The 27978-nt window shown below is 34.8% G+C and overlaps 1 protein-coding gene across 4 annotated transcripts in view; it reads left to right on the plus strand.

Moving 5' to 3' along the window:
* Positions 1-27762, plus strand: part of ALCAM (activated leukocyte cell adhesion molecule) — a 209605-nt gene extending 181843 nt beyond the window's left edge. The window contains exons 12-16 of one of the 4 annotated variants that reach the window (XR_010155670.1): positions 1229-1361; positions 3245-3283; positions 3572-3689; positions 22699-22811; positions 25335-27762. Coding sequence is in view for 2 of the 4 variants with exons in the window: in XM_054680840.2 (XP_054536815.1) it covers positions 1233-1361; positions 3245-3283; positions 3572-3689; positions 22699-22786 (374 nt within the window). In the remaining 2 variants the exon portion in view is untranslated. The remainder of the gene's footprint in view (positions 1-1228; positions 1362-3244; positions 3284-3571; positions 3690-22698; positions 22812-25334) is intronic. The other 3 variants (XM_054680840.2, XR_010155671.1, XM_054680841.2) reach the window with 3 other exon arrangements.
* Positions 27763-27978: the final 216 nt, after the last annotated feature.

Consider the following 27978-nt stretch of genomic DNA (forward strand, 5'->3'; position numbering starts at 1 on the left):
GTGATAAGTGCAGCAAAAAAGAACCTTTAGGTACTGGTAATACAGACATAGAAAACAGAAACGTAAGCAGACAGTAAGTTTTTGATTAATGAAAAGATATGAAGATTTAAAAGACCATCCTAGAAATGAGAAAATATATTTTGTAGAGTTTAAAGTAACAAAAACAAAGATTCCATGAGAAAGTCAGATGAAAAATCCTAGTACGAACTGAAAAAATAGCAGGTAAATTTACTGTGAGGATAAAAATAATAATGCCATCTTTCATTGTCAAGGAGAAAGATTGATTCTGGCCCACTAGGTGATATGTTATTTTTCTTGTTCTGGGATTTGTGCTGATGCATCCATAATCACAATTTTATTTGTTCCCTTCTCAGATACATGGTGAATCTGTTATTTTACAACTAGAAGATGTCTCTGCCCCTCCTCCACCCCAGCAACTAGAAGATAACCAAAACAGGAGAATAGCTCTTGTCCTCAAGGCACTTACCGTGTAGTTGAGGAGAAAGCAAACAATATAGAAAGAGAAAAATGTAGGGAATGAGTTCATAAGATGACCAAGAAAAGAGTGCAAGTACATTATTTGCCTCAACCTTGTTGGGTTTAGGAGTCAAATCCTAGGGATGAAATTAAAGTAAATTGTATTTTATATTTGAAGGAATTAAATGCAGTGATTACCCTCATTAACACCTCACAAACATCAGAGGGACAGCAATCACTGAAAAATCATCCATCCTCTGTATTTACAACAGAAAACTTTAGAAAAAAATGGTTTCATGTACCCATGAGCAAATTATACATACATACGTACTTTGATATAATGGTTTAAGGTGAAGGAATTAATTCCCACAGTGAAGAACAGTGACTAAATTTATAAATAATTAAATTCATATATTTGTTGGTGTTTAAATAGTCACCAATTAATTATTTTGAAACAAGTATCATCAGGCCAAAATGTTGACTAAACCTGAGATTCTATTTAAAAAGAAGAGTTTAATTAACTTAATTATTAGAATTCACAAAAGAAACATAAACAGAAATTTCATTATGGATTTACTAATCTTTGTAGATATTGGCATACATGGGTCTTGATCTATGATCTTACATAGCTTTTGAACACCAGAATGCTCTATAGAGCACCACGCCTATCCTATTACAGTCATCATTACTCTTTCCTATGCTTTTTAATCCATTTTGATTTCTAAACCCACCTTTTTTCTTCTTTTTCCAGACAGAGGAATCTCCTTATATTAATGGCAGGTATTATAGTAAAATTATCATTTCCCCTGAAGAGAATGTTACATTAACTTGCACAGCAGAAAACCAACTGGAGAGAACAGTAAACTCCCTGAATGTCTCTGCTAGTGAGTATTTTATTTCTGGCATTACAAAAGTAAGAAAATTTGAAGTTATTCTTCATTAGTTTAAAATCTTCAATTCCATCTTCCTGTACTGCATTATGGTAAGTTTTATTTATTTATTTTGCATTTGGTATCATCATCATAAGGTTATTTTTTCTTTTTTCCTGTCCATTCTTGTACTATCCTTGTCTTGACAGTTAAATCATTTCATGTTTTATGGGTCAGAGGCCTTATCCTGTACAGGAATAGTTCCCAAAAGCAACAGAGAATAAAAAATAAGTTTCTCTTATTTAATTCATGTTTTATGTTCAGAGTGGAGATAATTCAAAGATCATCTTAAAACATTTTTGCAACAGTTTTAAATTTGGTAAATTTTTAATTCCCTTTGATCTATTATTTTGCCTTCTAATTCTTTGTGGTATTTATCCTACCCTTATGTTGTACTAGAATGCCACAAGCTTAAAGTCATTTAGCAAACTAGCAAGAGTGATTTTAGAATTCATGAATCTAGTTTACAAAATTGTTCCTTTTGTCATATCATATTTAAACTATAGCCGAAAATCAGATAAGTGAAACTATCTCAGAGAATGTGGAAAAATCTGTCTATGTTGAAATCAGGGTAATACATACATACCAACAACAGCTTCTTCAGAAAACAATTGTCATTTAATGTGAAATTGTCCATAATCTTCAATTCTATAGTTGTTCCTATTGTTTTGTCAACCTTAAATCAGGACTGGCCTAGAATGAGGCTCAGTTCTGGACAGGATGTTAACTGACCTGCCAAACTTTTATTCTTCATTCAGTTGGAAACCTGTATATGACATTAGCAGGCTAGGACTACACTAGCTGGGAATTAGCAAGAGCTAGGAGAAAATAATCATCAAAAAATAATGGTCCCTCACAGATTATGACTGGAATATAAAGGCCTAATGGATTGACAGGAGAAAAGAACCAAACAAATTTAATTCTAAGATAGGAGCATTGACTTCTCAGAATGCAATTCAGTGAGTATTGATTTGTCCCACCTAGGAAGAGAACCTACCCTTTCTTCCTGAACACAAGTTTCTCTTTTTATGTTAACCCATTGAATGGTATGCTTCAGTTTTCTAGGCCTTGCAGTGACTTTATCAACATTTAATACAGTCGTTTTCAAACTCAGTGAGCGCCTCCTGAGATGCCAATTTAGCATGTATGAGGAGGGGTCCGGGAATCTGCATTTTATCAAATGTCACTGGCAGTTCCGATGCATGCCCATGCACTTTGAAGTTTATTTATAGAGTTTAATACTAGATAATAATTCAACACAGTGGGAATTCTTAAAATGGACAAAGAGCATGGCATTATCAGAGTCATTTGGAGAGCTTTGCAAACATCATATATGTTGCTTCTTAATCTCGGAGGTATCCCCAGTTTTAACCTCTACTCCTACTACTTTGAGAACATCTCTAGTGGTAAGTCCTTGACACTGGAGGATGACAATGAATTCTCCTATATCGGGCAGGAAAGTTGAGAAAAGTTGATAAACATCACACTGTAGACTTCCTAGGTGCCGACTTGTTTCCCTAAAAAAAGAATGACTATTAAAAGGTGGTGGATAGTGGGAAAATCAATATGGATTTCAGATTAATTCTATAGGTCATCAGTTATGAAATTTTCTATGGTAGATTAATATCTTTGCAGTTGTAGCTCCTCTCCTTAAAACAAGATAAATTTCTTTGTAGGCAAGGTCATACTTTATTAAGTGTGATTTTTTTTTTTTACTCTTAGCTATAGAATAGACATTTTATCTTTGAGTATTATTACATCATACTATAATGGTAAAGGTGACTTTCATATATCAACAAATTTTGTTTTTAATTTCATATTAACATTTTTCATTTCAGTAAGTATTCCAGAACACGATGAGGCAGACGAGATAAGTGGTAGGTACTATGCTGCCGACTCTTCTTCCTTGACTATCAGCTCAAGATTTATGAAGTGTCATGGTATAAGTAATTTTCTTAGCTGTCCACAATTTTGACTTGAATTAAAATACTAAATCAGACAAGATAGTAAGAATGCTAAAATTTTACCCTTTAAAAATCACAAGTTTGCATGTTAATTACTGTAGTGAGCTTTAGTCATTTTTAATACAAAGTAATAGCTAGATTGACTTTCTGAAAATCCTTGGCATTGTCTGTAATTGCATGGACTTTTCTTCTTTGTTGCAGATGAAAACAGAGAAAAGGTGAATGACCAGGCAAAACTAATTGTGGGAATCGTTGTTGGTCTCCTCCTTGCTGCCCTTGTTGCTGGTGTCGTCTACTGGCTGTACATGAAGAAGTCAAAGTGAGTTGTGGAAAAAAGATCTTCATCGTTCATTGACTTTCACTGGGAGAAAATACAATGTGCTAACTTTGCTCACTCCAGTCGTGCATATAATTTATACAATAAGGAAGATGTATCCCCAAATCAGGTTGATTATATATTTTGTTTCAACTAATTTTGACTACACTGCCTTTGTCAGGGACGTGGTTTGGGATACTGTTTCACATGTGTCCCTTTATTTGTCTCAATCAATAGCCTGAATTCAATTATTTGAGTTTTTCAGTGCTTGAGTGAATTTTTTAAAGCGTATACTTCCTAAAGGTCAACCACCATAGACCTTTTGGTTGAGGTTGGAGAAGATTCATTAAAAGTACCTAGTACATCTTGTAGGGACTGCCAGGTGTCTTTGCAGTGACACATTTGGCCAGCAATGAAACTGCTGCTGAGATAGGAATGTCTTATTGTTATTACTGCCATATTCTAGTTAGTTGACTTTGATCCGTATAAGAGTCTATATCAGAGAAAAACATGTCATTATGTCAACTTGAGTTTTTAAAAATGGATTAGACAAAGTACCAAGACTACTTTAAAAATGCTTTAGAGATGTTAAACATTATTAGTTACATGATATTACAGATCGTATGAACCTTATAAATTATCTAACAGTGGTTTATAAGGAAAATCCGATGAACCAACGAAGATTCTTAACATACACACATGTCTTATACTTCTCATCATCTCACTCCCAACCCTAGATTCAGATACCATTGATAGGGGTGGGGTTCCAGCATTTGCACTTTTAAAAAGTTTCACTGGTGATTCTGCGGCATGCTGCTAGTTTCAAACATGGGTTTTAAACCACCTTATCTTATAAATGTGTAAATTAAGTTTTGCAATGGGATGTCTATAGCTAGTGGAACTTTGGACATAATTTTATATTATGTCTGATATGTCCCCTTTAAAAAACGTAAGAAAGTTGACTTAAAAGAGAATCAAAAGAAAAATCAGATTTAAATCAGGACCCATGATCTCACCTTGTAAAGATGCCAGTTCCAATGAAGCAATATTCAAATGGAGCTGCCATCCAAGGGAGGCAGAAGCTCTGAAATTTTGAAGTCACACAGCAGCATGAGCATGTATTGAGCTATGTTCTCACAACACATCTATAAAGTATACACCATTATTATTCATATTTTACATTTGAAAAATCTGAGGCAGAGAATGGTTAAATGACTTGCCTAAGGTTACATAGTTTGTAGGGCACAGAATTGTTATTTGATTTAAGGCAGTGATGTTTTAGAATCTTTGTGTTGAAGGAGTAGACCATACTTTCTCTCACTTGCTTTATTTTGTGCCACATTAGGCAGAAACATTTCTCCTGTTGTGTGTTGTCGCTGATGCACACGATGTCCACTCTCACATGATGGCACAACTGCTCCTCATCTTGGCCTTTCTCTCCTTAGTCTTAAGCAGCCCACACCAATACTTGGTATACGAGTCAGGATTCTCCAGAGAATCAAACCAGTAGAGGGTGTGTGTGTGTGTGTGTACAAAGAAAGTTTTATTATAAGAAATTGACTGACATGATTACGGAGGCTGAGAAGTACCAAAATCTGCAGGCAGGAAGCTGGAGACACAGTAGAGTTAATGTGTAGTTCCAGGCTATGTCCAAAAGCCTGAGAACCAGGAAGGTGTAAGTTCCAGTCTGAAACCCACATGGGCTAAAACCCAGGAAGAACTAATGTTTCAGTCCCAGACTGGAAGCAAGAAAAAATGTCCCAGCTCAAGTGGTCAGGTAAGAAGTTCCCTCTTACTAAGCCTTTTTTGTTCCATTCATATCTTCATTGATTAAATGAGGCCCACCCACATAGACGAGGGCAATCTGCTTTACTTAGCCTACTGATTCGGTTCAAATGTTAATCTCACCCAGAGATACCCTCACAGACACAGCCAGAATAATGTTTGACCAAATGTCTGTGTACCACATGACCCAGTCAAGTTGACACATAAAATTAACCACCACAACTTGGTAACAAATATGTTCTTTTCCTCAATGAACATTTTACCTATAAACACTTCACATGGGTTTGTGTCCATGGCATCCATAGAAAATTCGGAAGGCCTGTGCTATGTAAGTGAAAGGAAAAGCAAACAGTTGCCCAGAGGCAACATCCATTTTATAGAAGTTCTCCTTCTGTGTGTACAGGTTTCCTGATATTCAAATCTTATCCTCCCTTTATAATCCATGATAATTTACTCACAAATCCAACAGCTTGTGTTCTAGGGTATTTTCATTTTATTATGACTTCTGAATACTCCACAGTAATTTTACTTCTTAAAATAATGAAAATAAAATTTCCCTGTACCTTGAAAATTAGCTGGAAAAAAAAACTATAATTCTTTACATTAGGGTCAAATAAATGTTAAATTCTTGGAGCACCCCCAACATCCAGTATCTCATCAGACACCATTTGTCCCTCTATGAATAAAATAAATTTGTGTGTGTGTATGTGTTCTTTCCTTTGTTTCTTCATGTGGTAACCCCAAATTAAAATGATGGATAAATATATGCTGGACACTGACTTCATGGTGTCTTTAGGTGAAAGCCTCAAGCATTTCCTTTAAAGTATTTCAGTAAATTAAGCTCAACTTCTACCACCTGATCTGAACATTCATCTAAATAACTGTTACCTAATCGAAAAGTTCACCAACTCTGACAGAGTTGATATTATTGGTAATCAAAGTAATAAATTGCAATTCTCATCTGAAGCATCAAGGCTTTTTATTAAGAATTTGTGGAATACTTCAGATTTGCTGAGTGCTTTGCATTCCTGATTAGTTATTCCTTGCTTGTGCCTTCTGAAATAAGCCAGCATTTTTGGAATATGAATTAGTCTTCTTAACCCTTCAAGCTGCTCATGCAGAGTAAGTTCAGATTCATAATAAGATCTTTCAAGTTAAGAATGTCTAACGCCATTTTTGTGATACAGCTAGCAAAGCAGTGAAATTTTAGCAACATTTAGCTAAGTTCTTTGCATTGATAATTTTAAAAGTCATTGGAGAAAGATAAGAGAAACCATCTTTTATTTCTAGTAAAATTTAAGAGTACATTTGCTAATATACCTAGTGGCTATTTAGCCAGCATTCACTCCTTATTTCACTAATAGAAGCTAAATATTTTTATTATAATTTTCAAAAATGGAAAACTGGAGCAAGAAAGACTTGGCAATTGTGTTCTTTTCCCATTGTGAAATGACATATTCATTTAGGAGTAAGGACTCATGACTTTTTTGCTGCTTTAATCCATATAACTTCCCAATGGAAGTTTTTTGTTAAAAAAAACTGAAGGTGCTTTGATGACGAGAATAGATGACTCTGATTTTTTTCCATGTATGTAGGGTATTAACTATCAGAGTCAGGAAAAGGCATTAATTAGTCCACCCTATATCTAGTTGTTTAATAGGCAGAAAAGCATTGAAGAACTAGAGATATTTCAGTGGTTACCTTCTACTATGTTTTCCATTTCTCTCATCCCTGTCCTCCAAACATGGTTTTTAGTTCTACAGGAAGTTAAATGTTACTATTTAAGATTCATTCCTATCTTGCATATCTCATAGTACAAGAACTAATGAAAAATTAAAAGAGCTGAAGTTAAAGGAAAAATGTAAAGGCAGAGTGATGTAGCCACAAACTTCTTCACAAGTATATTAGGACCATAATTTCAAGGTTGGTTGTATTTAAGAGACTCTGACCTCCATAATTCCTATAACTAAACTGGAAGCAAGTGTTAACCAAACATTTGTAATCTCAAAATAGTCATTGTGTAAATCTTGGAAACTTACTGAGAGATTTACCTTTTGCAGCTATGGAACTCAAGACTATTTTCATGAAAATTAGTGTGTAATATAGAAATAATCCGAAAATCTAAAAGTCAGAAATACCCTTTGTTAGTTCTGCCTTATACGATGCTTTATTATTCCAGTACTTTCTTGGAAGAAAACAGAGACAATCCTAAATTGGCTGAAGGGCTAAAGAGGACTTGCCTACAACACTGAAACCTCAATAAACAATGTTATGTTAACATTGTTAAAATTAACAATGTTAATTAAGCCTTTCTAGAATCCTTCCTGTTGGTGTCTCTTAATATATGGAACACGATCTTGCAAAAAAGTTGATTTTAACTGAATTCTATTTCCCAGTCAATACTCAGCTAAAAGCAAATATATGTTCTCATAAGAGAAGAGGGACTCCTCACTGAATAAATTGAAAAGATAGTGCTGGAGGACCACTTACAGCACATTTTAAGTGACTTTTCTCATTTATCACTGCATGAGAACCTACCGTTTTTCTCTTTTTTTGGTAATTTTTTACTGAAATCCTCAACAATTTAATGAGGTACATACAATTAACCCCATTTTGTAGTATCTAAGTCTCAGTGGGAGTAACCTGCTCAAGATATCATAAGTAGTATCTTGTTCCAAATTCCATATAGTATTTTCAAATCTACTTTGCTGCCTTACCAGGACTTTTTTGGAATTAAAATTTTAGCTCTGACTTTGATTGGCTACTGGCATTCAATTGGTACTATGGAGGAAAGGGTATGATCTTAAGGGCAGGCTGTCACAGCCTCTCTCTCCACTTGTATGAGAAGTCAGACTAATTCAAACGTTGACTTCTCTCTTTTCTCTACCCATGACCTAGGAGGCTGCCAGAAGGAAGAAAAGAAAATACCTCACTATCTTATCAAACCATAAATAATAGAGGGGACTTGATGGGAAATAAAACAATGTGGAAATGCCAGAGTCTCCATCTAGTCAATCACAGGGTCACCGGCCACTCAGAGGGCAGCACCATCCATGGCCCTCTCCTCTTCTGCTGCATGTGACCTGAAAGTTTCCACAAGGAAGAAAGGGCTTGCATCAAAATATAATGTGTTCATATTTCAAAATTCCCTCTCTATATATTCGTTTCATTTTTTTAAAAAAGATCACACTTGTTTTAAATATATTTTCCAAAGGCAAAGGAACAAAAAAGTCCCATTCTCTGGCATGAGCCAGGCTGTATGTGTCCCATCATCTACCCTAAAGAAACATTTTGAGCTGTGATGCTGAGTGCATGCAGGTGGCTTCCTGTTTTCATGCACATCCAGTATAGTTGTGTTTTTTCTGATCCCTCAGCCTTTTACCTAATGGTTGTCATATTCACTCTTGACCAAGATGGAAAAGCCATTTTCTGTTTTCACTGAGGACACACGCATTCCCTATTTCTTTGTAGAGTCTTAGAAATTCTAAAGACATAAAATTTTCATGAGGAATTTCTTTGTAGAGTCTTAGAAATTCTAAGGTTATAAAATTGTAAGTTGTAGTAATAAGACCAACTATTTATTCTTCTCTATTTCCTTCTTCAATCAAGAAATTGCTCACAACTCTTAGTGGGGATTAGTGTCCTGCTGTCCTCCTCTAGTTTTTCATTAAACTTGACCCAAGGGGAGACTCCTTCTACTGAGCTGTGACCAAAGAAGGGGAAAAAATAACCATACTCCTGGGCATGACCCTAACTACCTGCACAGGTGTCAATGGCCGGTTTGCTGGAAGTGGTAACTCTACACTGCCAAGATGCCAGTCCTAAATACCAACAGCTGTGGTACCTTCTGTGGTGTGAGGCAGGGATGCTCACGGAAAACACTCTTCTAACTAGCAAGAAATAAGGATGCCTCACACGCCCTCTAAGAGAGTTTTCAATTTGTTATACGAACTGAAAGCCTGCTTGGAAAACCTAAAATCTCATGTACTCCTTTATGTGTGAAATATTTTAAGTGAGTATTGCTTTGGTTTTCTAAATATAAAATTCTATTATAGTATTTTATTGGACTTTTCCAAATGATACCAGCCAGATTGTGATTTACTGGTTGCACCTATCACTGTCATCCCCTTCACTTGTCCTGCCTCCTCCATCCTCTCACTATGCTATTGTTCAGTTAAAGGCATACTTAGGGGATACCCCCAAAGCAGTCCCCTACCCCTTTTGAGATCTCAAAACAAGTATAGAATATTGGGAAAATCTCACCAAAAAAGATTTTAAATCTTCTGAAAAGTTATTTGAAAGTAACTTTAGCCCTTTAAACACACTGCGCTTAAGGGAATTACACAGAATGAGGAGTTGAGACTTAGATTTAAACTCTCTTCTGCTGCTCAGTAGCTTTACGGCCTTGGCCATTAAGCTCCCTGACTCACCTTCAATTTGGTGAGTCCCTGCATGTAACCTGCCAGCTGCTTTCACATACACTATCACATTTATCCTTACACCAGCTCTACTAGGAAATCCTGTTGTTTCCCCTATTTATAGATGAACAAGCATGCTTAAGAGAAGGGGTTGTCTAAGATCTTGGAGCTCAGACTTAACACATGAAGATAAAAACCTAGGCTTGCAGACCCCAAGGCCAAGACCCCTCTCTGCCTTGCAGCTTAGACTAGAGGGTCACCTTTAGCACTTCTTCCCATGGTAACTTACTATGATCCTGTAATTTAAATTTTCTCTCATATTTAAGGTTATTAAAAAGAGGCACCAATGAGGAAAATTTAAAATAAATAATCATCATAATTTATATTTTATAAATTATAAAATAAATGTATATATTATATATATACATATATACTTATATAATATATACATATATTACTTATATACATGTATACATGTGTACATATAACATATAATATATATACATATTTATATATACATATACAAATATATAATATGTACATATATTATATATACACACATATATGTAATATATATGCTATTATAACAAAATACCATAAACTGGGTCGCTTTAAAAAAAAAACAAAACAGAAATTTATTTTCCACAGTTCTGGAGACTGGGAATTTCAAGATCAAGGCACTAGCAGATCTAGTGTCTGGTAAGGACCCACTTTCTAGCTTATAGAGGTGCCTTCTTGCTTTAACTTCACATGATGGCAGGAGGCAAGAGAGCTCTCCAAAGTCCTTTTTATGAGGGCACTAATCTCATTCATAAGGGCTCCACCTTTACAATTTAATCATGTGATGGTCATATCATCTATTTCAGGGGGACACAAACATTCAGTATATAGCAGTGACTACTACACCCTTCAAGATAAAGACCATTACGTCACCCCCAGAAAGTTCCCTTAGACTTCTTTTTTGTCCAGCCCCATCATCCCTGTCTCCTTAGGAAACCACTGACTAATTGTTATGACCAGAAATTGTTTGCCTAATCTTGAACTTCATACAAATAGAATTATAGAAAATGTACTCTTTTATAATGGGCTTCTTCCCCTTAACATGTTTTTGAGATTTATTCATGTTGTTACATCTAGGAGTGCCTTCTTTTTTTATATTGCTGATAGTGTTTAATCATTAGAATATGCCATATCTTTAAAATCCATTCTCTTCTTGGACATTTGGATACTTTCCAGTTTGGGCTACTTCAAATAGTATGGCTAAAATAAACATTTTTATACAAGTGGTTTTTGCAGCCATATGTTTCTATTCTCTTGGGTAGAAACCTAGGAGTGGAATTGCTTGATCTTCCAGCAGACATTTGTTTATGGGAAACTGCCATGCAGATTTCCAAAATAGTCACCCTGCTTACAACTCCCACCAGTCGCATATGAGAGTTTTAGTTCTTTCGCATCCTTGCCTAAATCTGGTGTTATTCTGTTGAATTTTAGCCATTCTAGGAGGTGTGAATTAATAACTAGTTTAGGTTTTAACTTGCATTTCCTTGAGATCTAATAATTTTAAGCTCCATAAATGTATAGGCTATCTTATATCTTCCTTTGTGAAGCGACTCTTCAAATCTTGTGCTTATGATTTTTATTGGTATTTGTCTTTCTGTAATTGATTTGTAAGAGTTCTTAACGTATTTTGCATTAAAATCCTTTGACATATATAGATATATTTGAACATTTTTTCCCAGTCTGTAGCCTCGTTTTCCTGTTCTTAATGCTGTCTTTTGATAAGCAGAAATTATTCCTTTCGATGAAGAACAGCTATCAATTTTTCCTATTATGTTCGTGCTTTTTGTGTCTACTATATGAAATCTTTGCTTATCCCAAAGTGGCAAAGGTATTTTCCTATGTTATCTCCTAGAAACTTTTAAACTTTGACATTGAAGGGTATGATCTATCTAAAATTTGGTGTCTAGTGTGAGATAAAGGTGGGATTTTGTTTGGTTTTTGGGTTTGCTGTATCTATTTATCAAGCCATTCCAGCACTTGTTAAAAGGACTTTCTTTCAGCCTTAACACATTTGTCAAAACTTGATTTACCATAATAGTATGAGACTTTCAACTGTGATAATCTTCTGGTTGTTTCAGAGGTCTTATTTCTTTGCATGTTCATATAAATTTTAGCAACTTGCTAATTTCTGTGCCACAAAAAGTTTTGTGGAATTAGCGTTGCTTTTAATGTACAAATGAATTTGGGTAGATTTGACAACTTACTAATATTTGGTCTTCAAATCCATGATCATATATCTCCTCATTTACTTGGCTCTTTTCAATTTTTTTCTGAGTAATATTTCAAATTTTAAATGTAGACATTTGATATGTCCTTAAAAGTTTATTCCTGTATGTTTATACATTTTGCAGCTATTATAAATACAATTAATTTTGTAATGTTTCCAATTGTTCCTAGTAGTATGTGAAAGTGTGATTAATTTTTCATGTTGAAATGTATACTGCCATCTTACTAAATTACCTTGTTAGTAGTTATATTCGTTGTTTTGTGGATTCCTATGTAAACAATGGTTGCATCTGCAAATGGAGATAATTTTACTCCTTCCCTTCTACTCTATATGCCATATATTTCTTTTGCTTGCTTTTTTGGCACTCATAGGCACCTCCAATACAAGGCTGAATAGAAACGTTCAGAATGGACACCTTTGCGTGTTTCCAGTCTTAGAGGGGAAATTGCTCAATAGTTAGTTACCATTATGTATGATGTTAGCTGTATATCCCTATCCAGAGTTAGTCAAACTGCAGAGTTAAGGGTATAGTCCTCCAGATTACCTAGTCTCCCCAAGAATTCTGACTCCACCTGCAAGGAGCTAGGGTCCAACCACAAAGTGAGACGGAAGAGTGCACATAAGATCACCCTTACTTCTGACACCAAATGCAAGTTTTGGTGTTTCCCAAAACAATCCTCAGGTTTGATAATTCACTAGAAAGATTCACAGAACTTACTAAAATGTTTATATTCCTGCTTATATTTATTACAAGAAAATGTTGCATTAAAAATCAGCCAAGGGAAAAACAAATAGGGCAGAGTCTAAGAGGATTCCAAATGTGAAGTTTCCATTTTCCTCAGGGATATATTATTCTACCAGCATCGATGTGTGACAGAAGCATGGAGTATGACCAACCTGAAAGGCTCACCCAAACTTTAGTGTCCAGAGTTTTCACTAGGCATTATTACATAGGCAAGATTAATTGATTGAACTTAACCTCCAGCCTGTCTCCTCCTTAGGTCAGGCTGATATCACATAGCTGAAAGTTCCCTCCTTAAACTATGATTGGTCTTTCTAGTGTCATTATACCCCACTTTAAGGCTGATTAATGTAGAAGGCCCTGCCCTGAGACATCTCATTAGCATAAGCTATCAGGTGTAATTTAAGGGAGCAGCATAGATAAGAAAGCCTGTATAACTCATAAAATTGCAACTGTTTAGATGTTGCCTCCCAGAAACTGAAAACAAAGGTCAGATATCTCTTTGGATGAAGCAAATTCTTTACTACAACGTATCCTTTATCAGGTTGAATAACTTTTTTACTATTCCTAGATTACCAGTAGTTTTTATAACAAATCGTTGAATTTTCTCAAATGTTCTTCTATATCTATTAAAATAATCGTATTGTTTACTCTGTTAATATGGTAAATTATATTCTTTGATTGTTGAATGGTAAGCCAGTCTTGCATTCTTGAAATACATCTCAGTCTATTATGATGTATCATAATTTTTATATATTGATGGATACTATTTACTAACATTTTATTAACAATTCTTTTGTCTATGTTCATGAGGAATATTGGTCTGTAATTTTCTTTTCTTATAACATTCCCATCAAGTTTTGGTACTAGAATAATGTGGATCTTATAAAATGGATCGATAAAAGGGCCCCATCCTCTTCTTTTTCCGAGTTTGTTAATTCATTAAATATTTGATAGAATTCAATAATGAAACTAACTGGACCTTGAGTTTTCTTCATGAGAACTTGCTTCGAAACAAAATGTAAATTTATTTATTTATTTGTTTATTTATTTATTTATTTATTTATTTATTTATTTTTCTGTTTAAGACAGAGTTTCACTCTTGTTGCCCAGGCTGGAGCACAATGTCACGATCTCAGCTCACTGCAACCTCCGCCTCCCAGGTTCAAATGATTTTCCTGCCTCAGCCTCCTGAGTAGGTGGGATTACATGCATGCACCACCATGCCTGGCTAATTTTTGTATTTTTAGTAGAGACAGGGTTTCTCCATGTTCGTCAGGCTGGTCTCGAACTCCCAACCTCAGTTGATCCGCCCTCCTCGGCCTCCTAAAGTGCTGGGATTACAGGCATGAGTCACAGCACTCGGCCAAATTTCAATTTACAGATATAGGGTTGATTCTTTTTGAATAAATTTTGGCAGGTTCCTCAATAATTTATCCATTTCATTTAAATTATTGACATTTTTGCAAAAAAAAAAGTCAGTAGAATTTTTTATCCCTTTTACGCCTATGGGTTCTATAGTGATAACCCTTTTTTGTTATCTGATATTGCTAATTTATTTTTTCTTTTATCTTTCTTAGTCTTTATAGGGTGTTATCGATTTTCAAAATGACCTGAAATAACTTTTTGCTTTTTTTATCTCTATTGCTTATTTTTTATGATTTTGCTCTTATCATTACTACTTTTTTCTTTAGATTTCCACTTTTTCTCCTTTCTCTGATTTCTTGAAATAGAAATTTTGATTCTTAGTATTAGACTTTCTTCTTTTATAAGACAAGCATTGAAATTATAAATTCCTCTCAGCACTGTTACCTGTGTTCCACAAACATCGGTATGTTGTGTTTTCTTATTCATTCAGTGAATGTTTCCCTGTGGTTTCTTCCTTGAAGTCAAGTGACTAGACCTGTATTAAATTCCAAACATTTCTCATTTAATTCTTTTTTGTCAACACAACCTACTACATAATCTTTTAGTCTTTTGAAGTACATTGAGATTTATTTTTTGGCCTAGCATGCAGTTTTTCCTTGTGAATACTCCACGGACATTTGAAAAAAAAAACTTGTTGGGGGCTTATGGGTGTAGTGTTGTATAATTGTCATTTAGGATTAGGTTAAGGTGAATCATAGTTTGTTTAAATCTTCTTACCCTTACTTACTTCTTTTAAATTATACAAAATCACTTCACATGTAATGTAAGAAGGTAACAAGCATACACTTCTATTTCCCCTTCAGGTATTTTGTGCCATTGTTGTTATTTATCTTACTTCTAAGTACTAAGCCTCACAACACACTGTCATTATTTTATGCTCTGCAGTCTATTATCTGTTTTAAAAATTAAAAATTATGAGAAAACTTTCTTTTGTATCTACTTATTTACTCCTTCCAGCACTCTTCTTATTTTTAGTGGATCTGAGCCTTTGTGTATCACTTTCATTCTGAAAAACCTCCTTTGACATTACTGGGAGTGCATTGCTACCGCCAGTAAATTCTGAGTTTTCATTTTTATGATAATGTTCTTATTTCATTTTTAATTTTGTTTGCTAATTTCATGGGTACAGATTTCTAGGTTGATACTTCTTAGAATATTGAGTACCTTAAAGATGTGCCATTGCTTTCTGGCTTGTATTATTTTTAATGAGGAGTAGTTGGATTTTGGCCAGGTGTGGTAATGCACACCTGTAGTCCTAGCTACACAAGGAGATCAGCCAGGTGGGTGGCTCACACTTGTAATCCCACCACTTTGGGAGGCCGAGGCAGGCAGATTGCTTGATGCCAGGAGTTTGAAATCAGCCTGGCCAACATGGCAAAACCGTGTCCCTACTAAAAATACAAAAATTAGCCAGGCATAGTGCCACACGCTTGTGATCCCAGCTATGCAGGAGGCTGAGAACCTGGGAGACAGAGGTTGCAGTGAGCCAAGATTACACCACTGCACTCCAGCCTGGGCAACAGAGCAAGACTCTGTCTGGAAAGAAAAAAAAATAGAGGCTAAGGTGGGATGATCGCTTGAGTCCAGGAGTCCAAGGCTGCAATGAGCTATAATTGTACCACTGAACTCCAGCCTGGGCAACAGAGCAAGACCCCATCTCTGGAGAAAAAAGAAGTAATCGGATATTATTTTTCACTGCTTTTGAAAATTTGGAAAAAATTTCAGCAATTTTTTAACATATATGTTTACCCTCCTTTCTTCATAAGACTCCTGGTATACATATATTAGACTGCTTGAAATTGTCCCACAGATCCTGTCTCAATTTTTATTGCCTTTACTGTTTTGAAAAGATTCATGTTGCATAATTTCTATGTCTATAACTTAATCGTCACTGATTTTATTTCAGTTGCAATATCTGATCTTCCAGTAACCCCATACATGAAATTATCATTTCTGATCTGTGTTTCTCAGTTCTAAATATTCAACTTTATTTTCAGTCTTCTCTTTCTCTTATTATTATACTAATGTTTTCCTCTAAATTCTTATAAACTTCTGTAATTCCTATTTTACAATCCTTGCCTACTAACTTAATTATTTGTAGGGTTTTATTAATTCATTTTTTCTCCCAATTATAGGTCACATTGCTCTATTTCTTCGTATGTTTAGCAATTTTTGTTTGGATGTTGGAAATTTGGATGTTATATTGTTTTGAATTTTGTTTGGCAGGTAGCCAAGTTACTTATGGATCAGCTTAACTTTTTTTGGAGCTTGGTTTTAAACTAGATTATGATGGATGTATCCAAATTAGTACTTGAAGAAGGAATCAAAGGAATGCTTATGTAAATTTCTCATGCTCTTTTCTTTGCATAACTCTACCTCTTTCCTGCAATTTTCATCATCTCCTTCCAGCCAAGTATGATTTCTGCCTTCTCAACTCAGTGAAAACTCTGTTTTCTGCTTGGGTCCTTATTTTTGGCACCACCAGAAAATACTTCCAGGCACAAAGCCTGGATTGTCATCAAGTGCAACTAGTGACTTTTCCCTTAGAAATCACACAGATCAGAGTACTTTGCTACCTGTTGTCCAATGAAAGAAAATACTTGTTCTTTTATTCTTTTTCTTAAAAATACATGTTTATGGCAAGAGAGCTAGCCCAGTGAAGCAACTGGAACATATGTGGATTTTGGTATTCAAGAGAGGTCCTGGAACCAGTCCACTGCTGATACCAAGGGACAACTGTACTATTTACTTCATCAGGATCATACATATTAAATGTTGGTACAATTGTCTTACCAATTATTGAGAAAGTGATATCGAATCATTCAATAAAGATTGTATATTTATTTATTTCTCCCTTCAGTTCTGTCAGTTTTTACTTTATACTTTTATTAGGTACATATACTTACAATTGTTATAACTTCCTTATATATGAAACCTTTGTAATTACAAAATATCTCTCATTATCTCTGATAATTATCAATTATATGTAAGACCACCTCCCTATCTGTTTTCTAGGAATCTTCTGTCCTTCCATCCTGCCTTCTTTTGAATTACTTAATTAAGTTTTAGTATTACATTTTAATACCTCTACTGGCCTTTTAACTATACCTCTTTGTGTTCGTTTATTGTGGTTGCTATAAGGATTACAATAAGAACTCAAAACAATCTACTCATGTTAAAAATCTAAGATTTTTGAAGCATAATCCCATTTAACTTCCTCTATCTTTGTTGCTATTATTGTCACATCTGTTTTATCTGCATATATTATAAAGATCAACTATGTTTTACATATATATGCATATAAAGCATATATATTAAACTGTTAGTTGTCTTTTAAAATATTTTACATATCTACAATCTGTATTTTTTTATTCTTTCTTACGTATCTGAATTCCCATCTGGTGTTACTTCCCTTCGAAGAACTTCCTTTAGTGCTTCCTTTAGGAAAGGTCTGCTGGTGATACTTTTTTCTACTTTCTTTTCATTTAATTTAATATGTCTTTCTTTTGCCTTTAAGTGAAGGATCTTTTCACTGATATAAAATTTGGGGTTTAAAACTTTCCCTTTCCGCATTTTAAAGATGTTTAATTATCTCTGGTGTGCACTTTTTTTCTGATGAGACATCACCTGTTATTTATGTTATTGTTCTCCTGAACAAATTTTCTGTGGCGCTTTCAAACATTTCTTTTTATATTTGCTTTTGGTTAGTATGTCTATGATTAACTTGAGTGTGTTTTTCCTTTTGCATTTCCTCCTTCCGGACTTCTGAGCATTTTGGATCTTCAAGTTAATGGGCTTCATCAAATCTGGGAAATTTTCTCATTGTTTCTTTAAATATAGTTTTGCCTCATTCTCTTTCTCTTCTGTTTGACTTCAAATACATGTATGTCAGCATATGTTAGCCTGCTCACTATCATCCCACAGGCCACTGAAGATCTGCTCACTTTTTTTTTTCCACTGCCCTGAACTCCACCATCTCCTCACTTTTTTACTGTTTTCTTTCTCTCTGTTTTCCAGAATCTGTAACTTACAATTTTGTTCCTAGGTTCATTAATGCTTTCTTGTGCCACCTCTAATCTGATGTTAAGAGCATTTAGTGAATTGTTCAATATCAATATTCTGGTTTTCAGTCATAGAATTATTTTTGTTCACATTTTTTGCTGCTGATATTTCCATCTGCTCTCTCATTGTTACCAAATTTTCCTTTAAGCCATTAAGTGAGTATTATATAATTGACTTAAAATTCTTGCCTGCTGATTCCAAAATCTGTAAATCTGTGTCACCTAAGGACATTCCCTGGACTTTGTGTTACATTTTTCTATTCTATGTATGTATTGTAACTTTTTTACTATATAATGGATTTTGTGGGTGATATGTTTTAGATTATAATTTCTGTTATATTTTTCTAAAGGATATGAGTTATTTTTCCTAGCAGACAATTAGATTACTGGCTAATTACTCTACTGTCACCTTGCGCTTGTGATGGTTAATTTTATGGTTTGTATTCCATGTCTGTCTTAGGATGAATGTCTAGTTCTTTTATTTTATTTTTTTATTATTTTATTTTATTTTATTTTTTTTTTTTTGAGATGGAGTCTTGCTCTGTCACCTAGGCTGGAGTGCAATGGTACAATATCTCGGCTCACTGCAACCTCCGCCTCCTGGGTTCAAGCGATTCTCCTGCTTCAGCCTCCCAAGTAGCTGGGATTACAGGCACACGCTACCATGCCCAGCTAATTTTTGTATTTTTAGTAGGGACAAAAATTTTAGACAAAAAACTTTTAGTAGGGGTTTTACCATGTTGGCCAGGCTGGTCTCGAACTCCTGACCTCAAGTGATCCACCCACCTTTGCCTCCCAAAGTGTTGGGATTACAGGTGTGAGCCACTGAGCCCAGCCTGTGTCTAGTTCTGACACATAGTCTTTCTTGTTTTTTCTGGGGTTTCAATACAAAGACTGATGTGTTTGCTAAGCACTTCTGGCTTGGTGAAGTTCAACTCCAAACTGTGTGGGTAGTACCTAAAAATCTATCAGGCTTCTAAGCCTTCTGGTATTGCTTTCCACTAAGCTCTTTGAAATTTCTCCCACATATGCTATTCAGGGGGTCATCCAAGGAGCTTATCATAGTGTATACACAAATTTGGAATTCTTGCCACCCTGTGGCTGTCTCCTTTCTAAGATTTTTCTTCCTTGATTTCCAGCTTTTGGTCTACTTAGTCCATGACTCCCAAGCTGAGAAGTGCCCTCAGAGGAAAAGCCATGTAAAATTTTCTTTCAATTTCTACTTTATTTTTGTCACTGTCAAATACATTCACATACTTCATTCTGTACTTTTCTGAGGGTTTATAATTGTTATAAATAGTAGAGTTAACAAAGTACACTTGTTTTTTTTTTTTTCAGTATTACTCAAAACAGAACTCCTTGTAGCCCATGCTTTATTTTAAGGTTGTGAAATCATTTGCACCCTCAATGAGAATATGACTTTATTCTTACTATACAGGTCAAGGCAGATTAAAAAAATTAAAATTGCAATTTATATTATAGTAGTCACTGTCCTGATGTATTACATTGTTGATTTTTTTTAATTTTATTTTTTAGGATTTACCAACTGAATGTTGACTTCTTTATGTATCACTCTCTAGTTGCTCCAAACAAGTTATGATTCTTACTTTAGATGAAAGGAGTGGCAGTTAATGAAGTGAGTTTAAAAGAAAACAGACAAAAAGAGAAAGCAAAAGGAGAAGTAGAAAGAAAAAGAAAGGAGGAATGGAATGGAGAAAAAAATTAGAGGAGTGAGAGAAGACAAGGGGAAGAAAAAAGAGAGGACAGAAGAGATTTTGGGGATTATGTGGCTTTTTTAAATTGCCACAATATCTTACTGATTTATAGAAATTATAGTTATTAGGATATATACTTAGTAGATATTAGAATAATCAAAGACCTGTTTATGAATATAATTTTGTGCAGAACTATCTGGGAAGGTTGGATTAAGAATCACTCAAGTTCTGTCATTTCAATGTAGTATTTTGTCAACTTGCTTATGAAAAAAGCAGCTGGGTATGTATGGACTTCATATTGGTGAACACTAATATATTAAGGAACAGTGGAAGGAAATAGACATAAAGGATCATGTCAGTTCAACTTAGTAGAATAATGATCTTTTGGATGCCTACCATGTTCTAGTCACTGTATTATGTGCTATGGATAAAATATAAATAAAACATGGCTATTATTCTCAAAGAGTTTGTGGTCAAGTCAAGGAAACTAAAGAGATTTCTCACATCTCAGTGTTTCCTTGGGGCAGATGGATGGAGAAATGAGCTAAGAGCTTGAAGGGAAAAGCTGGATTTCTTTGCATTTTTTGAGCTAAAGAAAGGGATTCTTTCTAGGATGTCAATTAGAAGCTTGAAAGAACCATGCCTTAGGAATAGGAGCAAGCCAAAGGTAGACCAAATTTTACTAAAATTGCAGTGGGGCTCCAACAAAGGTCAATAGCCTGATAGAATTGTGTAATCAGCCCCTTAGCCTAACAAAGGAAAGGGGGAGCCATAGCTGATAGAAAATAACATTCTGTAGGGTCTCTACAGTTCTTTTGTTCATCGGGTCAGCAAAATTTAAAAGGACAAGATATGCAAAGAGTCAAGAAAATACAATCAATAATCTAGAGAAAAAGTAGGTAAGATAAGCAAACAATAACGGAATTATTTGAATATTGTAGTTAATAGATAAGACAATGAAAATAACTATAAATATATAAGAAAATGTATAAGAAAAGATACTCAAAAGAGATAAAAGGAGTAGAGAATTCAAATGCAATAATTGAAAAGAGAAAAAGAATTATGTCTTTCAGTTCCAAAATGTCAATTTGATTTTAAAGGATCAAATTGACATTTGGGAACTGAAAGACATAATATTAAACACTGTGTTTTCAGTGGATGAATTTAACACAGATGGGCCACAGCAGAGCACAGGAAAAGGAAATTGGAATACACATCGATAGAAGACACATAGACTGAAGCACAGAGAGGAAAAAGAACAGCCAAGACCAACAAGAGCATAAGAAACATGTGGACACACACATGTCTAAGCTATGTATAGAATTGAAATTCCAGAAGAATGAAAGAGCAAGAATAGCAATCACCGGTAAAATAAATAAATACATTGTGGTTTATTCACCCTATGACATCCTATAGACCAATGAGAATGAACAATCTATAATCATATGCACCATTATACATGAATGTCACAAACTTAAGGTTGAGTTTAAATAAAAGGCAAACACAAATGAATAAATCTGAGATGATTCCATTTATGTACAAATTACAATAGCAGGTAAAACTATTATGTGAGAATTCAGGTTGTAGTAGCCTTTGGGCAGGAAGTAGACTGCAAGGTCATATAATGGTCTGCAATTGTCTCTTATTCTGGATGCTGGGAGGAAAGGAAGGAAGGGAGGGAGGGAAGGTGGAAGGGGTGCACTCTTGGACATACAGCTACCATTTGTTCTGCTTTCTCCTAGTTAGCCACAAAACCTTAATTGTGTAATTAAGAAAATCTGATTTAATGTCTTAAAGAATAAGAGCCTAGGCATGGGTAATCAAAGTAGCCACTAAGGCATTGGTTTTCAAACTGTAGCAGAGAGTGGAATCACCTGAGGAGTTGTTTAGCAGAGATCGCAGGTCCCATCCCCATAGTTTCTGTTTCTGTTTCTGTAGTTCTAGTGTAGGGCCCAAGAATTTGCATTTCTTGCAAGTTCACAGGGGATGCTGATACTGCTGGTCTGGGGACCATAATTTGAGAACCAGCCACGTTAGAGTTGCTATAGCTTCTGTTGTCGATGTTCTGTCATAAACTTGGTCTCAATAATCTGGTTGTTGTTGTATTCAGTAAAACAGAATTCATAAAGATAGACATAGGGCGTTAGCTCAACTGGGATACATGATAGGGAACACCAGAAGGGAACGCGCCTTCATGAAATGTCCTTAAGAAATTTTTTTTGGAGAAAATTCGCTTAGAACAAAAATTTACACTATCAAATGAGTTACTTCCCAGAAAGTGGAGAGAAAAATAACCTAGCTAAAAACATGATGCACAAAGTGTTGTATAGTCTGTTTTCAAAATAATTGATTTTTTTTTTCTCTTAGCATACATTTACTGGAACCCCATCACCAAGCTAATTTCAGTAGAATGTGCTCCATTATCAGTCAAGGCTCACAGATGTGGAAATTTTTGCCTAGCGGTTTGCTGTAAAACATTTGCTTTTCAAAGATACATTAATTCAAATCTTAAAATTAAATATAAAAGTTGAACATGTGTGTGTCAATATGATGAAGTTTATTTAATTCTCTTACAGGACTGCATCAAAACATGTAAACAAAGACCTCGGTAATATGGAAGAAAACAAAAAGTTAGAAGAAAACAATCACAAAACTGAAGCCTAAGAGAGAAACTGTCCTAGTTGTCCAGGTGAGTAGTCTGTACGAGGTTCATAGAAATAATTCCCTGGCAAGTAGGAAACATCCTTAAAGATGAAATCCTTTATGTTAAGATGCTCCATAATTACAGCTTTCAAAACAGGAAGAGAGGGGTTTTTTTTCTTTTTATTATGCTTTAAGTTCTCAGATACATGTGCAGAACGTGAAGGTATGTTACACTGGTAAAAACGTGCCATGGTAGTTTGCATGCATCAACCCATCATCTACATTAGGTATTTCTCCTAATGCTGTCCCTCCCCTAGCCCCCCACCCCCTGACAGGCCCCATTGTGTGGTGGTCCCTTCCCTGTGTCCATGTGTTCTCACTGCTCAACTCCCACTTATGAGTGAAAACATGCAATGTTGTTTTCTGTTCTTGCATTAGTTTGCTGAGAATGATGGTTTCCAGTTTCATCCATGTCCCTACAAAGGACATGAACTCATCCCTTTTTTATGGCTGCATAGTATTCCATGGTGTATGTGTGCCACATTTTCTTAATCCAGTCGATCACTGATGGGCCTTTGGGTTGGTTCCAAGTCTTTGCTATTGTGAACAGTGCTGCAATAAACATACATGTGGATGTGCATTTATAGTAGAATGATTTATAATTCTTTGGCTATATACCCAGTAATGGGATTGCTGGGTCAAATGGTATTTCTGGTTCTATATCCTTCAGGAATCACCACACTGCCTTCCACAATGGTTGAACTAATTTACACTCCCACCAACAGTGTAAAAGCTTTCCTATTTTTCCACATTCTCTCAAAACAGGAAGAGAGTTTTTCGAAAGGAAACTTTCGTGACTCAGAAAGTGTTTTCGGAAGAATGGAAACTTACCAGTTTCCCCCACTCCCTCCTCAAAATAATCATTATCTTCTGAATAATAAACACCAACTATGAGATGTTAACATTCAATTAGCATTTTATATTTTAATGCAAAAACTTTAAGTGCAAAGAAGCTTTATTTTTTGAATTGGTGTTTGGGTCCAGTAAGAACAGATTGTAATACCTTAGATTTGTTTTAAATAAATGATTATGAAAATAATTTTAAAATATGAAAATTTTAGGCCAGGTGCAATGGCTCACGCCTGTAATCCCAGCACTTTGGGAGGCTGAGGCGGGTGGCTCACTGGAGACTAGGAGCTCCAGACCAGCCTGGCCAATGTGGTGAAACCCTGCGTTTCTACTAAAAATACAAAAATTAGCCAGTCCTGGTGGCAAGCACCGATAATCCCAGCTACTCCAGTGGCTGAGGCAGGGGAATCACTTGAACCCAAGAGGTGGGGGTTGCAGTGAGCCAAGATGGTGCCACTGCACTCCAATCTGGGTGACAGAATGAGATTCTGTCTCAAAATATAAAAATAAAAAAATAAAAAATTTTAATCTAGGTATTTAATAAAAGCGTGAGTGTATTTATACAGCCAATATCCCAAATCATTTTAATGAAAAGTGTAACAAACTTGTGCATGTGTGTATACATATACGCATATGCTTTTATAGGTAGTATATGTATGTGTATGTGTATATATGTATCCATGTATCTATATGCACATATGTAGAGGCATATGTCTGTTACATATGTTATATATATTTAACATATAAAATAGCTGTGTGTGATTTTTAAGACAATCTCAAAAGAGGTATGTTTCCATGGCATTGCCACCTGAAATTTGAGGTTTTTCTTTTTATTTGTGTTCCCTTAAACCAAGCAAATAGAAGAGCCATTTGGACTATTAATGTGTCCTTTAGAATAACTGTTACTATAGCTTACCAATATGATATGACAAGCCCCAACCACCACAGTAAACCTCGGGTTCATTATAAATAAACCACAAGTCACAATTTGAGTGGGTCATCCAAGTTAATCCCATAGTAAGGATGGAGCGTGAGAAAGTACTGAATTTAAAAGGATGCACACAGGGGAGAACAATAGAATAAATGAAACAAGACTTGGTTTTTAAAATCTGAAAGCCAGGATTTTAAACTGATGGGGTGAAAGGAATCAGAACTGGATTGCTTCTCTATCTCACCTTTCATTGGAAGTCAAGTATGCAGCATTCCCACATGACTTTTTTTGTTTGTTTTTTCCACTTCTCTAGGGTTCTTTTCCCCAGTCCTTTGTAAACATAGATTTTAACTACTGTTTTCTTCAAAATCGTATAACTTCTCAATGAAAAACTGTACTTGAAGACAAATCCCACGAAATAGTGTGATTTGAAGAAATGAGTGTACTTTTAACCTAAAGAGAAATGCAATGAAATATTTTCTTGAAAAAAAACTTGTAATATTAGTATTAATTTTACAAAAAAAAGAAAACTCTGAATAATTCCAAAAATTATTTGTAGAATGGATGCAGCAATGCCTGAGATTATAGATGGGCTTGGGGACAATGGAGTTTTATAAAAGGCCCTCCTTTAAAGTAATTTACTGAATTACTTTTAGTACAAAGTATCTGTTGATGTTAAAAAATTATTGCTTTGGAAGCTTATCTAAATTATTTTTTTTTTCATTTCAGAGATAAAAATCATATAGACCAATTGAAGCATGAACGTGGATTGTATTTAAGACATAAACAAAGACATTGACAGCAATTCATGGTTCAAGTATTAAGCAGTTCATTCTACCAAGCTGTCACAGGTTTTTAGAGAATTATCTCAAGTAAAACAAATGAAATTTAATTACAAACAATAAGAACAAGTTTTGGCAGCCATGATAATAGGTCATATGTTGTGTTTGGTTCAATTTTTTTTCCGTAAATGTCTGCACTGAGGATTTCTTTTTGGTTTGCCTTTTATGTAAATTTTTTACGTAGCTATTTTTATACACTGTAAGCTTTGTTCTGAGAGTTGCTGTTAATCTGATGTATAATGTAATGTTTTTATTTCAGTTGTTTATATGGATAATCTGAGCAGGTACATTTCTGATTCTGATTGCTATCAGTAATGCCCCAAACTTTCTCACAAGCACCTAAAACCCAAAGGTGGCAGCTTGTGAAGATTGGGGACACTCATATTGCCCTAATTAAAAACTGTGATTTTTATCACAAGGGAGGGGAGGCCGAGAGTCAGACTGATAGACACCATAGGAGCCGACTCTTTGATATGCCACCAGCGAACTCTCAGAAATAAATCACAGATGCATATAGACACACATACATAACGGTACTCCCAAACTGACAATTTTACCTATTCTGAAAAAGACATAAAACAGAATTTGGTAGCACTTACCTCTACAGACACCTGCTAATAAATTATTTTCTGTCAAAAGAAAAAACACAAGCATGTGTGAGAGACAGTTTGGAAAAATCATGGTCAACATTCCCATTTTCATAGATCACAATGTAAATCACTATAATTACAAATTGGTGTTAAATCCTTTGGGTTATCCACTGCCTTAAAATTATACCTATTTCATGTTTAAAAAGATATCAATCAGAATTGGAGTTTTTAACAGTGGTCATTATCAAAGCTGTGTTATTTTCCACAGAATATAGAATATATATTTTTTTCGTGTGTGTTTTTGTTAACTACCCTACAGATATTGAATGCACCTTGAGATAATTTAGTGTTTTTAACTGATACATAATTTATCAAGCAGTACATGAAAGTGTAATAATAAAATGTCTATGTATCTTTAGTTAAATTCAAATTTGTAACTTTATAAACATGTTTTATGCTTGAGGAAATTTTTAGGGTGGTAGTATAAATGGAAACTTTTTGAAGTAGACTGGATATGGGCTACTTGTGACTAGACTTTTAAACTTTGCTCTTTCAAGCAGAAGCCTGGTTTCTGGGAGAACACTGCACAGCGATTTCTTTCCCAGGATTTACACAACTTTAAAGGGAAGATAAATGAACATCAGATTTCTAGGTATAGAACTATGTTATTGAAAGGAAAAGGAAAACTGGTGTTTGTTTCTTAGACTCATGAAATAAAAAATTATGAAGGCAATGAAAAATAAATTGAAAATTAAAGTCAGATGAGAATAGGAATAATATTTTGCCACTTCTGCATTATTTAGAAACATACGTTATTGTACATTTGTAAACCATTTACTGTCTGGGCAATAGTGACTCCGTTTAATAAAAGCTTCCGTAGTGCATTGGTATGGATTAAATGCATAAAATATTCTTAGACTCGATGCTGTATAAAATATTATGGGAAAAAAAGAAAATACGTTATTTTGCCTCTAAACTTTTATTGAAGTTTTATTTGGCAGGAAAAAAAATTGAATCTTGGTCAACATTTAAACCAAAGTAAAAGGGGAAAAACCAAAGTTATTTGTTTTGCATGGCTAAGCCATTCTGTTATCTCTGTAAATACTGTGATTTCTTTTTTATTTTCTCTTTAGAATTTTGTTAAAGAAATTCTAAAATTTTTAAACACCTGCTCTCCACAATAAATCACAAACACTAAAATAAAATTACTTCCATATAAATATTATTTTCTCTTTTGGTGTGGGAGATCAAAGGTTTAAAGTCTAACTTCTAAGATATATTTGCAGAAAGAAGTAACATGACAATAGAAAGAGAGAGTTATGCTACAATTATTTCTTGGTTTCCACTTGCAATGGTTAATTAAGTCCAAAAACAGCTGTCAGAACCTCGAGAGCAGAACATGAGAAACTCAGAGCTCTGGACCGAAAGCAGAAAGTTTGCCGGGAAAAAAAAAGACAACATTATTACCATCGATTCAGTGCCTGGATAAAGAGGAAAGCTTACTTGTTTAATGGCAGCCACATGCACGAAGATGCTAAGAAGAAAAAGAATTCCAAATCCTCAACTTTTGAGGTTTCGGCTCTCCAATTTAACTCTTTGGCAACAGGAAACAGGTTTTGCAGGTTCAAGGTTCACTCCCTATATGTGATTATAGGAATTGTTTGTGGAAATGGATTAACATACCCGTCTATGCCTAAAAGATAATAAAACTGAAATATGTCTTCACAGGTCTCCCACAGCTGTCTGACTCTTGTCTAAAGTAGAATGTTCATGTGTGGAAAGTGATTGTCTTTATCAAATAGTGGAAAACTCACTGTGACTCTCCATCTTTCCGGAGAAGGAGTGCAGAAAAATAAAATTCCCCATGCCTTCCTACTAGGTCAGGTGGGCTACCTTAGCTAGTCCCTAGATTTCACCAGTGATAGATTCTATGATGCATCT

Source organism: Pan troglodytes, chromosome 2 (assembly GCF_028858775.2).
Source record: "Pan troglodytes isolate AG18354 chromosome 2, NHGRI_mPanTro3-v2.0_pri, whole genome shotgun sequence".
NCBI classification, from domain to species: Eukaryota; Metazoa; Chordata; class Mammalia; order Primates; family Hominidae; genus Pan; species Pan troglodytes.